This window comes from Stegodyphus dumicola, chromosome 1 (genome assembly GCF_044657685.1).
Source record: "Stegodyphus dumicola isolate Sdum_Otavi_A_Nest chromosome 1, ASM4465768v1".
Taxonomy (NCBI): domain Eukaryota; kingdom Metazoa; phylum Arthropoda; class Arachnida; order Araneae; family Eresidae; genus Stegodyphus; species Stegodyphus dumicola.
In genome coordinates this window covers 57,439,774-57,460,049 of record NC_140768.1, presented here as the reverse complement: position 1 = coordinate 57,460,049, position 20,276 = coordinate 57,439,774, and the positions used below count along the sequence as shown (strand labels likewise).

Here is a 20,276-nt window from a genome sequence, read left to right as displayed (position 1 = left end):
GTGTTTTAATATCTTGAATAGAAAGTAAAAGTAGTAAATACTAGGATATTGAAAAAAGAACAATTAAAGTAAACAATTTTTAAATCATAAACTAGATGATTATAAAAATAATGAGCTTTGATAGGTATTAAATTTTTGGCATATTTTTATGTTTAAAGATACCTGATGCTTTAAAGGCAGTAAGACAAATATTGTTTAATATCTCGCTAGCTAGAATGTTAAATCATTTAATTGTGAAGAAAATTGGTAGTCTCTTGATTAGTTAGCCTCTCTGAAATTCCATATCTTGGGTGGGATGAAAAATGATGAGTTAATCCAAAAAAAAGTGTAAATTAAGGCTTGTGTAAGTTGTGAATTAAAAAACTGTAATTATTAGATGTATGCTTATTTACAAAATTCGTCTTCCAAACTTAAAATTCTCAAATTTTCTGAAAAGAAAAGGATATATATGAATCTATTCATCTAAAAATGTGTAATAGTAAAAAGAAAGAAAGAAAGAATTGCTGCTGATATTCTATAAAAATTAATAAAAAAAATGAAATTTGGCAAAATACAGTTTTGAAAATTGCTAAGCTGATCAATTCATGCTATAAAAGTGTAATATAATGAAAGTGATGTAAAGGGCAAAAAATTGGTATTTTGGCTGTCAGTGCATAGCAACTGAAAATGAAAGATTAAATAGAATCGATAGAAATTTAATGTTTGAAAAATTAGTTCAGAGCACAAGAACTTTGGAAGTTATTTTACTGTGAAAAAATGACTCGCACTGTAATCATTTTAGAAAATACAAACAGTGTTATGTAGCGAATTTAAATTACTAATATGTGTTTTATATTATTATTATTCTAATATTTTTATTTGTATTCATGTGTATTTTAATCTGGGGGGAAAAAAAGTATTCTTAAGGTTTTATTTAACTCATTATTCTTGAGTGGGAATTGTAACAAAGGCGAGAGACGGTTGCGAGGACACACATCTGGTTTATGGCCTTTTCACTAACAATGTCGCCCTTTTAGCTCATGCGTGTGAAACGGAAGTTGCTTTCCTCTCGCTTTGTAAGTTTGCAGTTTTATTACTTCAAGACAGTGGGGGTGGCTGGTAATTGGATTTTCGTAAAAGCTTAGTTTCACTTGTTAGTTGGGGGGTCTATTTCTTTTCTCACGTTATGAGTGCAGATGTTTTTCGGATTGCATTGTCAGATTTTCTGGTGTTTGATTCGTCATGGGTGTGTCATTTTCTCAATTTAGATAACTTAAAATTCCGGGATTGGTAAGATATAATTTTATGATTTTTTTGAAAGCCTATGAGCTCACAGAGGCGGAGAAACCGAGTTTTCCTGGGTGCTTGCACCAGGCTAGATTTTTTTTTTTTCTGATTCTGATTTTCAAGAAGAGTAAGAGGAGAAAAAGCGGGGGCTTGACCCTTCGGGTCTTGCTTCTTGCGAGCCGCGTGAACAGCCGGCAGAGGGTATGATTTTTCTCTCGGCTTTTAGCTGGCGAGAATTTGCGTTGGCATAAGGCATAGAGCTCAGCAGAAGAATTTCGATTTCTCTTATCCCAAGAATTGTTCGGCAGATTCTCTTGGTGATCCTGACATCCTGATGCAGTATTCCTGTTTTTACCGGCTTTGACTTCCTAATTAGATTTTGTTCCAAAGGTGCTCTACACTTATGGTGAGTTTCGGGGCTTCCAGAATGAAAGAGACTCGTGTAGGACCCTTCTAAGGTGTGCATTGCGGTTTATTCTGCCTGTGCCAGCTGCGTCGATTTTTTTTTTCATCATTCCATGCTCTGGAATTTATTTATTGTAAGGACAGCTTCAATGGTGTTGCAACCAAGTCATCTTTAAAATTCGCAAGAACTGTCTGCCTCCATTAACGATGATTTTGTGAATAAAGGACAGCAGGAATAATGTGGTGCTCGAGTAAACTTTGGACGCTGGACGATCTGTTGAACTAAAAACTAAAACTAAAACTCCGTATTAATCCGTCAATGATGGCATTCTCGATCTCTTCAAATGGTCAACGCAATGAGTAGGACGATCTGTTGAACTATCAGCACTCCATATTAATCAGTCGATGATGGCATAGGAGTTGAATGTAGGAACTTCACCCTGTGAGTGATTTTTTTTTTCTGTCTTTTGTATTTAAATTGTAACCGAGTAATGATACTATATTAATATACGGTACAACCGCCTAAATTGTGAGTTATGTAATGTTAAAAAAAAATTTAGTACACCTAACATGAGTATAAGATTTAAAATGATATATATGTTAATTTACATCTTAAGGTTAATTTGTAGGGGACTGATCAGTTTACCTAGTTATCATATGTTTGAATATTCTAGAAATTAATAAATGTGTTTGATATGTATTTTATGTTTCATTTGTTTAATTTAGTGTAGTTTCTGTGGTCTGTCATGTCCCTCCATTTGTTTGAGCCGGGGGGCTTTTAAGAAACATGGAGTTTACTTGAATTTGGAGTTATTGATTTTCACTTTACATAGGTTACTCACAACGCAAACCTAAAAAGTTAAATTGTACTATACCACTATACGATTGATTGATAGATATGATATACGATTGATTGATAGATTCGATATACGAATATTTATAAGAATGTTGAAATTATATGTGAATATTATGAAATAGTTTTTGAATGTTTGAATTATTTGATATTTTTTTGGTAATTTTATCCGGCACAACCATCAGTTTAAGTTAAAGTTTAAAATAGAATTAAAAACAAAAATTTTCTATATAACAACAGTACACACTATACATGATAATAAATACATTGATCCCCCCTAATCCAGTTCAATAAGTGCAGATAGTATTTTTTTTTTAACTGAGGAAGCATTTTTTATAAAATTTTTAAATTATTGAAAATAAAGCAATACACAAAAAACTGCGAATGTTTCTGCTCATTGGTAAATACTTAATGTTGAAGAAAAAAATAACTGCTAGAGCAGTGTGACTAGGAAATTGAAGATGTTCAAATTCTAACCATATTTGGCAGTGCTGTACTGTTTTGGAGATTTCAGGAAATTTTAAAATTTCATCAAAAAACTTCCTTATTGGCAACCCAAAACTTCTACATTTGCTACTTTTGGGTTAGTTTATCTGTAGAACATTAGCAGCCTCCCTTTCTTTTCTCTCTCTCCTTTTTTTTTTTTTTTTTTACTATTGTATATTTTTAGATGAGTCGATTGGTGCATAGTTTTTGAGAAAATTTGAAGGTTCAAATTTTTCTTGTTGTTTAAAACATTTTTTTATTTTATTTTTAAGTGCTTGAAAGAACAAAGTCTTTAATTATTGCCAAATGACAATCTATAAAATAATTAATTTACCTTACATATTATAAAAGTATGTTTTTAAGAAGTCTTTTATTTGGACTTAATAATAGTATTTTATGACAAGTGTTATTTTATACCATACTCTTCCAATATTAATTTCATTTCATGTTCAGTTTATAGAATCTTTATTCATAGTAAGTTTTAGCTTCATTTCAGTTTTTCTGCTTCTGTAAATTTATCATTTCAAACTAAATTAAAAAAAAAAAAAAAAAAAAAGCAGAACTATTACCAAATATATATATTCAAAGTGACTACACTTAAGTAACTGAAGTATAAGCTTGAGAGCCTTCAAAACTACTAGTTATAGTGTCTTAATTCAGCCTTGTTTTATGGAGAAAAGAATACCTTATTTCTGATTACAGTACATAGTACTTTTCCTTAACTTGGCAATAGAAATGTGGTTCATGAAAAAGTAGATCTTAATGAAAATGTGCCTGTTAAAATGAAGCAAGATAAGAGTGCATCTAGCTTAACAATTTGTGATACATGAAATTTTTAAAATTAAAGATCTTATTTCCTTAGGTTTACTTATATGTGACTACCTAAAGCTGGAATTTTGCTTTGTGATTAAATCCATGCTAATGCTTTTGTCCAGGTTAGAATATATTATTGGTTATCAGGAAAAAAATGTGTAAAACTTGGCTTTTGTGCTAAGGATAATAATATTTCAAACTATGTTTTTTATTATTTCTTGTCAGAAGTTTTTTCTTCATTGTAATTTCTCACTTGGAATATTTAATATATTTAAAATTTCTTTAAATATGGTGATTGTGACTGTTTTATAAAATAAATATTCATCAATGATTCAAATATCTATAAAATAAGTAAAGAAGAATAAGAAGCATTTTAATATAATTTCAGTAAGCAAATTTACTATGTTCTTGTTCTTTTCTGTTACTTGTTTGGTAATAATTACAGTCTGCTATTTGGGCAAAATGTTGGAGTAGCATCGGATTAATTGAAATTAACATTCTAATAACCAACTGCATCAGTTTGACTCATTAGAGCATATTCTTTCATAAAAGAAGATATTTAGAGAGTAAAGTTATTATAGTTTTTTAATTCTGAACCTTCATTGACTGTTGTTATAGTAATTATATATAGTGTGTGAGTTGTAATAAAAAATGAATAATATGTATATGTGTATATTTTTTCCCTAGGGAAAATATGCGTCTCCCAACAAAAGACATGACAGTATGTATTTTTTTCTCTGCTTTTGAGTTTTGCTGTTTATTTTCTTTTTATCAAATATGTTACATTGTCTAATGATTATATGAGCATTCTGTTAAATAGACTCTCTCTGATGTTGTCCTATATGCATCATGGATAGTATTATATTTCTGGCTTGTTGATATATTTTTTGTTAATGTAAATGAATATTTCAAAATAAAGTTATGTATATAAATATAATGCAGTAAATTGGTTTTAGTTTCTAAGAACCCGAGATCTTATTTTTTCCATTATTATTTTTTGATAGATTATTTAAATCTATACTATTCTCTTTTTTTATATACATAATTCTTCTGCTACAGCTTTTTATCCTTAACAAGTAAAGAAGTATTATTAGAAGTTCAAACTACAGTAATCTGCATTAATTTTTTTAATTTGGGATACTAGTTTCAAAGGTTCTACTACAAAACCTTTGAAACTAATACACTGTTGTTTAAACTTCTAATAATTATTATTTGATGTATTACTTAGTAAAAAATACTTTATTCCTTATGTAGTGCATTTTTTTAATATAAATTGGTGCTTATTTTATTTGTTATATTACTAAGAGGTACTAAGATTTGTAACATATACTGTCACATCCCTTTGTAATAAATCTTCAAGGAAGCTTCTCTCTCTCTCTGTCCCCCCTTTTTTGGGGGGGTGCCATTTCCATGCTAATAAGAAAAATGGGTGATCATGCAACAAAAAAAAAAAAAAAAAAAAAACAAAAAAATCTAAATGTATTAAAAAGGCACTTGTAAAAATTAAATAAATTCATCATAGGAGGATAAAGAATAAGACTAATGGATACTCATAAAGTATAACACCAAGAAAAAGATTTTAATAATATATAATAATGTCTAAAATCATAAGCATTATGTTAAGAAATTTAGTTATATGCCTGTAGTTGAAAATTTTGTTTTAAATAAATTATAACTAAATCAAATCCTATTTACAAAATAATACATTATTCCTGTTATACATTACTGCTGAATGTTAAATGTCATTTAAATTTTCAAAATTATGTTGGTGATAGATAAAATTCATTTGAATTTGAAAGTAAACCTTTCACATCAACTACTGTAATAGAAGCATATTAAAAATAATATGTTTTATACAGAGAAAGTACAGCTTTATCAAAAAAAAATTTCACGGTTTTTTTCAATATCTTTAATGCTTTCAAGGTCTTTATTTGATGTGATAAATTTCTTGTGTGTTTGTTTTGACTGTTTAATCTGAAACAGAGTTAAAATTATTGTAAACATTTTCTCTCATTTGCAGTGATTTAAACCAGAGGATACCCCCCTTTTTTTTAAGTCATCTTTTTCTGATTCAAGAAATTTGTTAAAATGCACAAAAATAAATAAATCACTCTCTGCTTTGAAGCTGTTAAAAGGTTACTCAATACTGTATATAGCTGTGTCATTATCATTTATAAATGGTTGACAATTTCTGTGTCCAGAATAATCAAGATATTTATTTATTTATCAATTTACATAATTAAGTTAAAGGCCTGTTTAAGAACTTTCAGTCATTTTCTTTAAAAATCTGTCAAGAGTTAACTGAATACCACCTTTTTTTCTTTTCTTGATAAAGTATTCTATAACATGCTGTTATAGAACAACATGCTGTGTATTTCTCAATTGCCCTATTATTTTACTTAAGATATAAATTTTCCATCTGGATTGCATTCTTCCAAGACAGTAAAAAATTTCTCAAGCTGCATGAAGGTATCATTCATATTTGTCAAGTCTTGACTATTTTATCAGATTCTTTTTCCTTATTTTCATTGTATATTTTATTTAACTTCCATTACCCAATTAAGTATTCATTTGACAGAGGTACTGAGTGAGATTCTATCAACTCATTAACATATTCAATGTTGAAGTTAATTTCATTCATTAATCTAACTATTTCATCTGTGATAGTTTCCAGAATTTCTTCAGTATTTATAAAATCAGGCATAATTATTTTCAGGAACCTTTCATTGTTGACTGTCTTATATTCAGCCTTTGAATCTTCAATATTGTTAATCGTTTTCCATATTATAGTTCCTTCAGAAATCTTTTAATGTAGGCCACCTTTCCTGCCAGTTAACATGATGGCTCCATTCAGTACTGTCTTTGTGTAATGCCATTTAAATGTAGCTATCAATATTTGATTCTGGGGCTGTATAAGGCAGGTAGTATTGGTAGAAGGAAACAAAACATTTATTTCCAGTGTAAATTCTGTGGAGATTTTGAGTATCCTTTAACATTCTCTAAGATTAATAATGCTTTAAATTGTAAATCTGTTCTTTATAATAATGCTTAATTGCTGGTAAAAAATGAAAAGTGAACCAATCTTGAAGTATGTTGGTGGATCCAAAAAAGGTTACTAGCATCAGCATTTGAAAAGTAATTATTGTGGAGGGAGTACAGATGACGCTTGTTGTCCAGCAGCAGTTGTGCAGGTAGATAGAGTAAGTTCACAGACATGTCAGAGTGATTGAAATGGCAAGACGTATAGAAAAAAAGTCTCGCATGGAGATGTGAGCCATGATTTATTATCCTGATTGAACATCTGGAGCACGGCCATAATGTTACAGCCGATTGTTATTGTGCCACTTCAACAAGATTACATGAAGCCATTGGATGCAAGTGCCCTGGCATGTTTGAGTGATGGTGTCATCCTCCTGTATGACAATTCCCGGCACCATACTGCTAACGAAGTCAAGAATTGCTGCAAATGTTTAAATGAGAAGTCTGAAGTCACCCCCAACATAGCCCAGTTAGCATCCAGTTACTGTTTCCCTTTTCCGAAATTAAAAGGAACTTTTGTCTTGAATGAGGTTCTCTTCAGACAGTGGTGTGAAAACAGCTACCGAGAACTGGCGCTCATTGGGCAGGGATGTGTTTTCTTTGGAGTTAAATAAGTTGGTCGTGCTTTCAGATAAATGCCTAAATAAATTTGGTGATTGTATGGAAAAATTATAGCCACGTATGCATATTAATTCTGTTTTATATTTTCTGTCTATTGTTAATAAATAATTTTTTATTACCCTTGTAAGCTTTTTTTAGATCCACGCTAATATTAATGCAGAAACGTAAGTTTTTGTAATTTGAATTCCAAATGACTGGAAGCAGTTCTTTTTCTTTCCCTTCAAGTGCTCTGGGATTTTTCTAGCTTTATAAATTAACATTTCCTTCAGTTTTGAATTATTACCTAAATTTACACCAAGAACGCAGGGTCGATCCGTTTTTTTGAAGGTTTATGGCTAAGTGCAACTGATTCTTCCTTCAATAAAAATGTAAGAAATTGCATTTTTTCTCAAAATAAATTTTTCTCATCCATTTTAAATATTTGATTAAAAGAATATTCTCCATCTAGAATATTTTCAGTTGATGAGGAAATATATTCTTTTTACAGCGTCTTATTTGCTTCGGTCGTTTCTCCAGTGAATTTAATATTATGTAAAAAATACATCATTTTAAATTTGTCAAACCAGCTATTACTTGAAATGTCATGTTAGAATCTTCTTTTAATCTAGCCTTCTATTCTTTGTGCAAAATAGAGCTTTAGCTTGAATAATTGGAAAAGTCATAAGGACATTGGACATCCATGATGAAAAAGGTCTTTCCATTTCGTGCATCACGATGGCATGTCTTTTGCAAACTGTCTTGGGAGATACATTTCAATTTTGAACATATTAATTATATTCTTGTTTTTCAAAACCGAACATATCGTAGACTTCTTCTCATATGAATGGTTGATTGAAGTAAAAGATTCAGTGCTTTCATAAAATCTAATTGCTTTCATCTTTTTCTTGATCATGTGAAGTTTATGAGAGTCCTCAATTTCTTTTTGTTGTTATCACCACTGCAGTTTCTCACTAATGTTTATAAATTTATAAGAGCAAAATATTTAAACATAACAAATAAATTTGCAAAATAGACAGCGCAATGTCACATAACCTAATGCAAGATTAAATCTGTTTAATGCATTGTATGTATTTGACATTTGGTCCTTGCCATGGTGGCTTGGAACCTTAATGACCTCACAATGATTCTGAGAAATCCACTACTGTAGGGGGCAGTGTGTGAACTAACATACTGCATAAAAGGGAACAATTTTTTTACTATGAACAAAAATCTTTAAAAGATTAGATTTTTAAAAATATGCAGAAGTTGAGGACCAGCTGTACTTTTATTTATTAATTAGCGAGGAGGCATTAATAAAATTAATCTTTCATAAGTCTAGAATTAAACGTTTAAAGATTACTAGGTTGAAATTCAAATCATAGGAAAAGCATTAAGATTTGAGTTTTTAAATTTCCTTCACGATTTGTGTTACTTGATGATGTAGATAGACTAACCATAGGAAAACAAAAGTGCTATTCTAGCTGATGTCTAATGAAGGAATTCATTTTTTTAAGGTTAGATTTGATGTATATTGGGTTTTAATAGTTGTTTAGAAAATATAGATTATTATTTTTTAAATAAAAGCTTGGTTTTTTCAGAGAAGAAAATGTGAAAAATCAACTGTGCCTTCACCAGGATTATTCAAAATGCAGATTTTCTAATTTCTAGCTGATGTGCTAACCATATACGGTATAAGATTGCATTTCAAAAGGGACTGTGTTGATCCCTTCCATACCCCCACCCCCACCCCCCAAAAAAGAGTGCTGGCTATTGAGAGTTAGAATTCCAACCATCAGACTGTTTGAAGCAAAAAACTTGAGTACTCTCACCGGAATTCGAACCTTGGATCTTTCAGCTGCGAGCTGAATGTGGTAATCATTTACCACATGAGAGCACATGCAGGGAAATGTGATAATTTCATCCAGTATTTTTTTTTAAATACAGTCAAAAGTCGTTAATCCGGACTCGTCGGGACTTCGGCGATTCCGGATTATCGATTTTTCCGGATTATAGATCATCAGTTTAAATCTCGTAAGATGGCATGCAGAAATTCTAAAATTAAAAATATGAAACCGTAATTTATGAAATAAAGAACAATTATGATCTAAAGGGTATCAAAATTTGCAAAAAGAAAAAGCTTAATATTTATTTGTTTACTTAACTAAACATTTCTTTCAATGTAAGTTGTTTAAGTTTTGCTTCGTTTCATGTGATAATACTTTCTCTTTAATTCTATTAAACAGACATAATTTCTTGTTCAGTTACAAAGTTCCGCTGTTCAAGTCCTATAATTGCTGTGTCAAGAACACTGACTAATTTGTCAATCGAAAATTTTTCGTTTTCAATAACCTCTGTTACTTTTCTTCGCTATCGGAAGCGAATTATAATGACGAGGAACTTGTTTTAAATCATATCAAAGACGGAGCATATCGAGATGAAATACTACATTTGGTAAGGAATTATGAGCCAAATAAAATAAAAACATCTGATCTTCAATTATAAGCCAAATAAAATAAAAACATCTGCCCTGAAGATAAGGATAGTGCTGACAGATAACTTCCAATTCATTACGCGCCCGCCGCGCGGCGTTCCCCCTGCCGAGCAGCGTGAAATTGATAAACAGATTTCGGATTTCAAAACATACTTTCGCTTTAGATCCTTTACATATTAACAAATATATATCGGAAATTCTATTTGATATAATCGAAAGTTTAAGCTTACTTTTATAAAATTGCTCTTACAGTCTGCAAAAAATAATAAGCCGGATCCAATTCGAAAATTAAGCAACAACGCAACCATCAACATTAACTGAAATAGATAATTAGATAATTTTAGCTTATACGTCCATTATACATAAAACGCGCACGCGAAAACGTATTCTGCACTTGCGCACACTCATATGCGCAGTCGTAAAAGGTCTTACGCGCACGCGTAAACGCCTATGCGCATGTGTCAACGCGGCACATGCGCAGAAAGTTTTTAGTTTTGAGGTCCGGATTATAGATCATTCCGAATTATGGGTGTCCGAATTAACGACTTTTGACTGTAATAGTCCTTTTTTGAATAACAGCTTTTCCACAGCATGTACTATCATGTGTCATTTATTTTATTACTTATAAGGAGATGCATTTAAGTTCAAAATAAAGAAATATAATTGGATTTATATTACAAATTAGTGCTTCATTTTTCACTCCTGTGTTATTGTACTAGTAAAGATTTTTCTGTCTTCTATCAGTTTGTTTCCTTGTGCTAAAACTAGTCAATAATTGTAAATTCAAGGGGTAGAAAAATCAGAAGAATTGCGTCTGTCTGAAAAAGGATGTTCTGTTTAATCATGCAGTAGTTTCAGATTTGTATATTATAAGAGCATACTTCCTCATATATAAAGCAGAATAAGAATTGTTTATTTTCATTTATATATAACTGCTTTAATTATATAAAATTAAAAAATTTTCATTAGTTTCCTTTTAATGTTTCTTTCCATTCAAAAACTCTCATTATTTTTTAAATAATGTAATGGTAGGCTTATGACTCTTGAACTTTCTTGAATTTCAATATCCGACTTCTGCTGTCAGAAAATTGGCCACTTCTGATGTATATATATATATAATTGAAATTGAAAGCTAATAAGTACTGTGCTCAAGACCTATTTGGTCTTAAAAATTTTTTGCGCAATATGCTGTAAAAATTATGAAATAATAGGAAGAAAAATTGTAGTGAGCTCGCCAAAAAGTTACCAGGAGCTGTGGCTCCAAGAAATATTTCAATGCAGTATTTTTTAAAATAATGACATTGAAGGGTGAAAAAATTAGCCTACTAACGAAATAAAAAGCAGTATATAAAAAACTGTTAAAATCAATCGTTGGAAACATGTGAAGGGCAAAAAATACAGTAAAAACCTATCGATGTGATAAGTGAAAAGTTGACACATATAAAAAACTGATCAACGGAACAAGTTAAAACAAAATTAAAACATATGAAAAACATAAACATTTTTTTTAATTAATATGAATTGTCTCAAAAAATCTTTTGGAGCTTCAATTCTCTGTTCCAATTCCCCGACGCGTCCACAAAAAATGACACATTAAGGTGTAAAAAAATGTAAATGCAACTCCAAGTATAGTTAAAATTAAAATAAACATAAAATAAATAGCTGTCTGCTATTAGTCACACTATACAATAATGTACGGGCTGGACCTGCAAGCTTAAAGAATTTAACCTTTATGAATTTTATAGTACTGAAATTAAATTCTAATGAAAAGAAACGCTGTGGGTCTTGTTAAGACCAAAAAAGAAATATTTAAAAAAAAAAAAACACTATGGGTTTCGGCTTCCCTGTTCCGAGTAACTGAATCTCACTACAGGTCGACTCTGCCTTCAGGCACATCGTGGAGGTTCAACCTCCACTATTACCCTCCAGCAGAACCGCGCACCACCTGGATACGTCACCAGGCAGCACCGGTCGTCAATTGCTCCTGCCAGTCGCTCGGGCGAGCCCGTCGCAGCGGGACATTACCCAGTGACCCCGGGGGAAAACCCCACGGGTTACTAGCACCACGCCGCGCTAGGACGTGCCAGACTCCGAGGCCGGCCAATAAGTGACCTTTCCCAGAGCCTTCAGAACCACCAAGTTCATAAATTTTATACCCCCGTGGCCGAGACTGCCTAGGTACAGATCCTAGCCAGTAGCTTCGCAGAGTTCTCTACGTCGACCCCCGGGGGGGGAAAAAAAAACACTAAAAGAAACACAAAAAACAGACCTGTTGCTATGCTGTCCTCTTGATCGCAAAGCAAATTTGAAAAGGGGTTGTAATCCCCTCTGTGTCTTTCAAAGCCATCCCTCTCGTCGTGTGACGTAGGCGAGTGAACCAATGTTACTGCATAGCAGCCAATGCTATTAGATTGTCCTTTGGCGGGAACCCGTACCCCCCGAGTTAAAGAGGGGTTTGAAAGACTCGAAAAGAATTCAATTCAAAATGGCGTCAGTCAAGTTGTTAGAAGAATAAAACTGTTTTTAAATGTGAAAATGGCTAATTCAGCAAAGATTACTCAACATGGCCACAAAAGTAAGAGTAAAATGGAAAAAAAACATTTGTTAATAAAAGTCGTAATTCTTCAAGCTAGAGGGCGATCAAGCTACAATGAAAAACGAAAAGGCCCGATTTGTTAATAAAAGTAGAATTGGCCATCAAAGTAATTTAAAACTATTAAAACAATAGTACTAAAGTATTATGCCAAAATCTTTTGGAGGAAAGAAAATGTAGTGACAAGAATTATCTGTACATTTTTACATTAGATTCTCTGAATCAGCCATCCACTTTATACCGTCCCATTGGGCTTTAAGTATAAAATTTCATTATCTAACTCAAATTATCTAAAAATTGGTAAGGCTAATGCCATCTTTTTTTAAGGTATTTTTAATTATTTTATGAGGAATTAGGTTATTTTTCAAAATTGTCACCAAGTAAAGTATTTCTTCTTTTCTGTGGTATTGCATATTCTTTTTATTCTAAGTAGCTGTGAATAAATTGTGTTCAGGATGATTCTTTTGGAAATATTTGAATTCCAGTTGGTTAACTTTAGTGTAGAAAAAGTGAATTCTTTTCTCTTGTCATAAACTTTTACAAAATTGTAATTAATAATATGTAAATCAAGGTAGACTACATCGTTTTGCACCGTATTTGTATTATTTAGTTTTAAGCAAGTGGGGTAGATATTAGCAACTTCTATTTTGTTGTGGTTCCTAAAGGCTTTGATATCATCAATATAACGATATTTGTGTTGGAAAAAGTTATGTTCTTCTTTACTGAGTGAACGTACGAAGGTTAATTCTTTTATAAAAAGGAATAATTCACATACAGAACTGGAAAAATTACCTCCCATTGGAATTCTCTGAACTTGTTTAAAGATGCTATTGTTAAATTGAATAAAATTATTGAAAAGCATGCTTGAGAGAAAAAGTTGCCATTTTTCGGTACTAATTATTGTAGAAGTTTGCGGAATTATATCTGGTAGAGCAAGTAAGCTTGTATATATTTCTTTAAGTGGTAAGGTAGTATAGAGGTTTTCGAAGTCGTAGCATTGTATATGGTCTATTTAAAGTGAATTTATAGTTTTTAGAACTAGCTCATTACTTGAAATCACCAGGTGGAATGTAGATCCTTAAATTCATAGTTATTAAGTCACATATTAAGCGAAGTTTTTGTGCAAATAGATAAGATAACTTTTGGTACTCTTGGCAATGCACCTGAATTTAATAGGAGACTTATGAAATTTTGGTAGTGCATAGAGATTTGCAAATCTGTTATTATATTTCCAGGGATGTATTTTTAGTCTTTTATGCAGTGCGTTAAATTTATTGAGAAGAATTTTAGTGCTGGTAGTAATTTTTTGGTATGTGCTATTGTTATTTAATTCATTATGCAGAAGGTTGAAGTAAAACTTTTTTCAGATAACACTAAAATTGTTGCTGGCTTTGTCAATTTTTGTAATGATAAAGTTATCTTGCAGTTTTTGAATAAGATTATTTAGCTGCTTTTTATTGTGTAAAGTGTTGAAATAAGGCGTCTTGAAAAGCAAATGTTGAAATTCTTTAATTAGTGCAGCTTTCCATTCCAGAAAAGTAGTAGTAGGTAAATTGGATTTATTACTAAGATGATAAATTTATCAAGATCTTGATTGAATTGTTTGAGGCAAAAGTGTTTATTGATACTGAAAGTAGGACGAAATTTGGTGCGAAGTTGTAAAAGGGCTCGCAATTCTAAGTCTTCAATGATATTGAGATCTCCAGTGATAACATGGTGGAAAGGATCGACATATTTATGGTAAATAGGCTGTTGGCAGTTACATATTCTTTTTCTTGTACATCGTGGTGGTTGATAACGAGTTGACCTAAGTTCTTTTCAAATTTAAAACAGGGCTTAATTTGAAGTTGTTGGTCAGGAAGCAAGTGTTGATATTTTTTAGAAATGCTTGGTATTTTTAGCTGATTGTAATAAGGGTGCTTGAATTGTACAGTACAAAACAGTTTTTTGTGAAAAAAATTACTATTTTTTAGTTTAAAATTGCAAAAGTCAATAATTAAGTCTTTAACTATTTGTAAACATTGAGAATGTTGATCTATTATTTTAATCAGATTCCATAAGGTAGTATTCTTAAATGTATGAAGAAGTTTAATGGCATTCTTAGCAAATTCTTTATGTTCAAGGAAGGAATTAAGATTTTTAATTATTAATTTCAGATCTTGTGAAGAAAAAAATTTTTTGTTTTTGGAATCACCTCCTCTCGTTCCTCTGGTAGTAATATTGCTAAAAAATCTGAATTGTCCATATATTGAGACTTCTGTCTGTCTATTGGTGGTATGACTTAGATAGGCATTCAGTCCGTAAGGATACAGTGACTTTTTTTGGAGTATGTAAATGGATTCCTTAAACAGTCTAAGTTTGGTGTTTGGTACAATATCAAGCACAGTAATTTCTATGCTATCAAAATTATGTATATTATAAGGATCAAGAATTGCAGTATGCTGACTATTTTTTGTGAGATTATTGTTGTTATTTTTAAATTTTTTAATATGAGATCTATGGTTATTAATTCTGAGTTTGAGAGTGTTTTTTGTTTGACCTATATACGTGAGGGAACATTCTTTGCAGGTGATTTGGTAAATACAATTGCGAGTCTTTCATAGTGATTGTGTTTTACTAGATTTAGTAAGCGGTGGAGATTAAGTAGGCGGTGTTTTACTAGATTTTGTTTCTTTTAGTGTTTTTTTTTTTTTTTTTTTTTTTTTTTTTTTTTTTTTTTTTTTTTAAATATTTCTTTCTTGGTCTTAACAAGACCCACGGCGTTTGTTTTTATTAGAATTTAATTTCAGTACTATAAAATTCATAAAGGTTAAATTCTTTAAGCTTGCAGGTCCAGCCCGTACATTATTGTATAGTGTGACTAATAGCAGACAGCTATTTATTTTATGTTTATTTTAATTTTAACTATACTTGGAGTTGCATTTACATTTTTTTACACCTTAATGTGTCATTTTTTGTGGACGCGTCGGGGAATTGGAACAGAGAATTGAAGCTCCAAAAGATTTTTTGAGACAATTCATATTAATTAAAAAAATTTTCGTCACACAAGAGCTTCAATTGTCTGTTTCGGCGAAACGCGTAATGGTGTTAGCTTGGTTCGACATCCAACTGAAATTTCCCTTGAAAAGCCAGGTTGGAGGTCGAGTTAGGCTAATTTACCATTTTCCGATTTGTAATTTTTATAATTTTGTAATTTTATGTTTTTCATATGTTTTAATTTTGTTTTAACTTGTTCCATTGATCGGTTTTTTATGTGTCAACTTTTCACTTATCACATCGATAGGTTTTTACTGTATTTTTTGCCCTTCACATGCTTCCAACGATTGATTTTAACAGTTTTTTATATACTGTTTTTTATTTCGCAAGTAGGCTAATTTTTTCACCCTTCAATATCATTATTTTAAAAAAATACTGCATTGAAATATTTCTTGGAGCCACAGCTCCTGGTAACTTTTTGGCGAGCTCACTACAATTTTTCTTCCTATTATATATATATATATATATATATGTAGTAGAATGCAGGCGGTTGAATCCACAATGAACAGCTAGAATTTTTATGTCAAAGAATGCTGAAATGCCAATCCACAATGAATAAGTAATTTGGCAGTCAGGGTATATTTAATTTAACTTTTATTTCAGTAAACATATTGTGGCTGCAATCAAGTTGGCACATTAATTGTGCCTATTCCCCAAAATTTACATTTTAGATAAATTTGCAGTAAGAGAGAAGGATAAGACAGACTGAAGTGCAGCTAGGCCAAAGCGTAGAAAGCAAATGTGTTATATAATCAGGGTGAAATCTGTTAAACCAGACTAAGTTAGTTTTGGTTCTCAATGCATTTTGATTGGATAGTTAATATTGCTATAAAATTACTATTGGTGTTTGAGTTTTAGTTCCATTTAAATCGTCAGAATTATGCCAGAGTCATATGACACACAGTGCAGAGAGATTACTATTTTTAGAATACAGAAAGGAATTTAAGCTGCTAATTTAATTTTTTACATATTCTTTATTTTTCTTACACACACACACACACACATATATATATATATATGTGTGTGTGTGTAATAGATTCGAACTCAGAAGCAATGACCATGAAATTAAAGGCGAAGGCCAATTAAATCTTCAGTTTTATTTTCAGCAACATCTTGCGGCTACACACAAGTCGGCACATTAAATGTGTCTGTTCCAAAGAGCTTACATTTTTGATAAACTTTGCAGCAAGAAAGAAGCAGCAGATAAACTGCAGTCCAGGTAGGCCAAAGCATGGGGGGGAAATGCATAATGTTCAGGGTGAAATCTCAAGTCAGACTAAGTTAGTTTTGGTTCTCAAAGCATTTTGATTGGATAGTTAATATTGCTGTAAAATTATTATTGGCTAGTTGAGCTTTAGTTCCATTTACATCATCATTAATTACGTAAGCATCATAAGACATAGAATAGTCTCAAAATAATGCAGTGCAGAGAGAGGTTACTATTTTTAGAAAATATAAGTATTTTATTTCTTGAAATGACAGCACGTGCTTTCAAATAGCTGACTTTGTTGATTAAATTTAAAGGTCTTGCACTTTGCCATATGGCAACACATGCGAATGCAGAAGATAAAAGTGTTTTATTTTGAGTAGCAGCAACACTTGCTTTTAAATCAATAATTCATTAAATTCGTACATAATATCAAAGAAATAAAAAAGTTCAAAATTTCAGGCTTTGAGGGAACATATGGTCAGGTGGAGGATGGTGCTTGTTAAAAACGGTGTTGATGTTTTCTTACAATCTGAGGAACTAGATGTATGCAGATTTTTCATTATTTAATAACTGGGATTATGATCTATGTTGTCATTAAACATTTCTCAGCAATTAATATTATTTTGTGTTTTGAATATACACTGGTGTGCAAAAATTAAGGACGAAAATTAAGAAATTTAGCAAGTCAAAAAGCTGAACACTTAGGAAGTCGAAAAATTAGCATATCAGCTGAACGAAGAGGCAGAGCGGACAGAAAGACCAATCAGGAGATTAAGTAAGGTGATGTACGGTGGTAGCACATGCGCAGATACACAGGTAGACGTAATGGGGGAGTGTCTGAGTAGTATAAAGCATGTCGTCGGTGTAAGATCAGTATTTCTGGCAGAGATTGCACGCCGTATAGCAGTTAAAATCACACCGAGTTGCTGCCTCAGCGAGAAATGGCGAATAATCAATCTGTTAGACGACATCTGGATGCTTTTACCCGAGGTCGAATCATTGGGAAGTTGGAGGAAGGCCGCAGTGTGACAAGTGTGGCTGCAGAGTTCGGAATTGCTCACAGCATCATTTCACAACTTTGGAGACAATTTCAAACTACAGGAACAGCTATCCGGGGGTTTAGTAGTGGTCGTCCACGAGGAACCACACCCGCAGATGACCGGTATATTGCCTCACAGGCCAGAAGAAACAGGCGGCAGACAGCGGGAGAAATCGCTAGACACACGGCGCGGGCGACTGGACGACCGATATCACGTTTTACCGTGTCCAGAAGACTGCACGGTGGTGGTCTGTTTGCACGACGCCCTGTACGGTGTGTACCTCTAACGCCTGCCCATCGGAAAAGGCGTTCTCTGTGGTGCCAGGAACACCGGAATTGGAGAGACAATGAATGGGGACGAGTACTCTTTACAGATGAGAGCAGATTCAGTCTGAGTAGCGATTCTCATCGCATACTCATCTGGAGAGAGCGGGGAAGCCGCAATCATCCCTCGAACATCATTGAAAGAGACAGGTATAGAGGTGGTGGTGTTCTTGTTTGGGGAGGCATCATGCTTGGTAGTCGTACAGACCTTCACATCTTCAACGCAAGTTCAGTCAACGGGACCCGTTATTGTAACGAGATTCTTCTTCCATATGTGCGTCTTTTTAAAGGCGCTATGGGTCCGCAGTTCCTTTTCATGGAAGACAATGCACCATGTCATCGCACAGTAGCTGCCGAACAGCTCTTAGAGAGTGAGGATATTGAACATATGGATTGGCCTGCACGATCTCCGGATCTCAATCCCATCGAGCATGTATGGGATTTTCTAGGCAGACGCTTGGCAGCTCGTACCTTACCACCAGTAACGATTCCGGAGCTTCGATTGGCGCTGCAAGACGAATGGGCAGCAATGCCTCAACAACTCATTGACACCCTCATTCTCAGCATGGGCAGACGCTGTGAAACCTGCCTAGCAGTCAGGGGAGATCATATCCCCTATTAAAGACCGGATGTTTCTTGCTGGACACCCATCACAGGAATGTTTCGGCCTTCAGTCGCATTGCGCTCCATGCTACTTTTTCAATAAAGCTTCTTTTTATCCCTCTGATTTCTCTTTTAGTAAGTGTTGCTTACATTACTCATGTCCTTACGTATTGGGGATCTTACGGTATTAGATGTGTTGATTTGGAAAGCTTTTGTACAAAGTTATATTGAAAAAACTGTCTCGTTCTTAATTTTTGCACACCAGTGTATAGTATCATATTTTTTAATAATTTTTTGAATAAACATTTATTGTGGAAAGCATTAATCTGTAAATCAATCAAAAGTCTAAAATATATAATTCAGTCATTGAAGTATCTTAAGTAAAAGACTAAAAATCTATTTTTGATATATTGTTGGTATATGACATGATTTATATATTGCTGAACTAAACATTTTAAAGAAAACTGCATATAATAGACAATAAAATCTTTCATCATTACCACCAGTATTACTGAGAATATGAATATGCATCACTATTGAACATCTAGAAAGCGACATTTCAACAGATAACGAGGGATAATCTTGGGAAAGTTTTTAGTGCTTGTATAGTTCATAAGGGTATTTTATATAAATATGTGGTTACTTGCTGATATCCAAATGTGGAAAACAAAAGTATGGATCAGTAAGATCTGATACCAGGTGCTACATATTGTAGTTTTTCTGGTACTCACAACCATATTGTAAATACACAATTTCCCCTAACATTCTGTTGAACATTTATTTTTTATCAACTATATCATATGAAATATTTGTGTCTATTTAGCATCACTAATGTTTATCTACTGGATTTTTATTTTAATGCAAAATAAAATTAATGCAATTACTTGTTGCATTATAATATAGTAATGTCAAGAAGATAAATAAACAAATATTATTAATTCAGTATACTCTTAAAATTTAAGAAAAATCACCCTTTAATTTCCTAACACATAAAAAATTTGTATTTTAGGAGAAATCAGGAGCTTACATCGACAGCTTTACCTTCAAAATAGTCCAAGTATGTTGCATGTATACTTATGCATAATGGATGCAGTCATGTGCTGTACATAACAATTTTGAGGAGTTTTTGAGAACATTTTGGCAAACTTTTTTTAAAGAGTTTTAATCTCTTGATTTAATTTTAATTACATGATTATCATATCTAAATCAATAATAATTTTTGTGATATTGCATAAAATACTTTTAATATAATAATTTTAATATGATAAAAAAGTATATAGTTTATCAATTATAATTTCAATTTTATTTGTTAATTAAATTAACTATTAATAATTTATCTGTAGTTAATATTTTTTCTTTGTCATGCATATGCGTGTGAATACATCTTTTCAAATTCATTTTCATAAGGATAATTTATTCATTTAGGTTGTGATGGAATTAATAGTGATCATAGAGGAACATCAATTGAAGTAAAAGTTGAAGATGGAAAACTGTATTATGATAAAAAATGGTATTATT

General features: G+C 32.0%; 1 protein-coding gene across 1 annotated transcript in view; it reads left to right on the top strand.

Moving 5' to 3' along the window:
• The window catches only part of LOC118198309 (sin3 histone deacetylase corepressor complex component SDS3), a 94,386-nt gene that overhangs the window by 60,458 nt on the left and 13,652 nt on the right, over positions 1 to 20,276 (top strand). Inside the window, exons 8-10 of the mRNA XM_085815073.1 lie at positions 4,511 to 4,544; positions 19,768 to 19,815; positions 20,184 to 20,268. Of these exons, the coding sequence (XP_085671199.1) occupies positions 4,511 to 4,544; positions 19,768 to 19,815; positions 20,184 to 20,268 (167 nt within the window). The remainder of the gene's footprint in view (positions 1 to 4,510; positions 4,545 to 19,767; positions 19,816 to 20,183; positions 20,269 to 20,276) is intronic.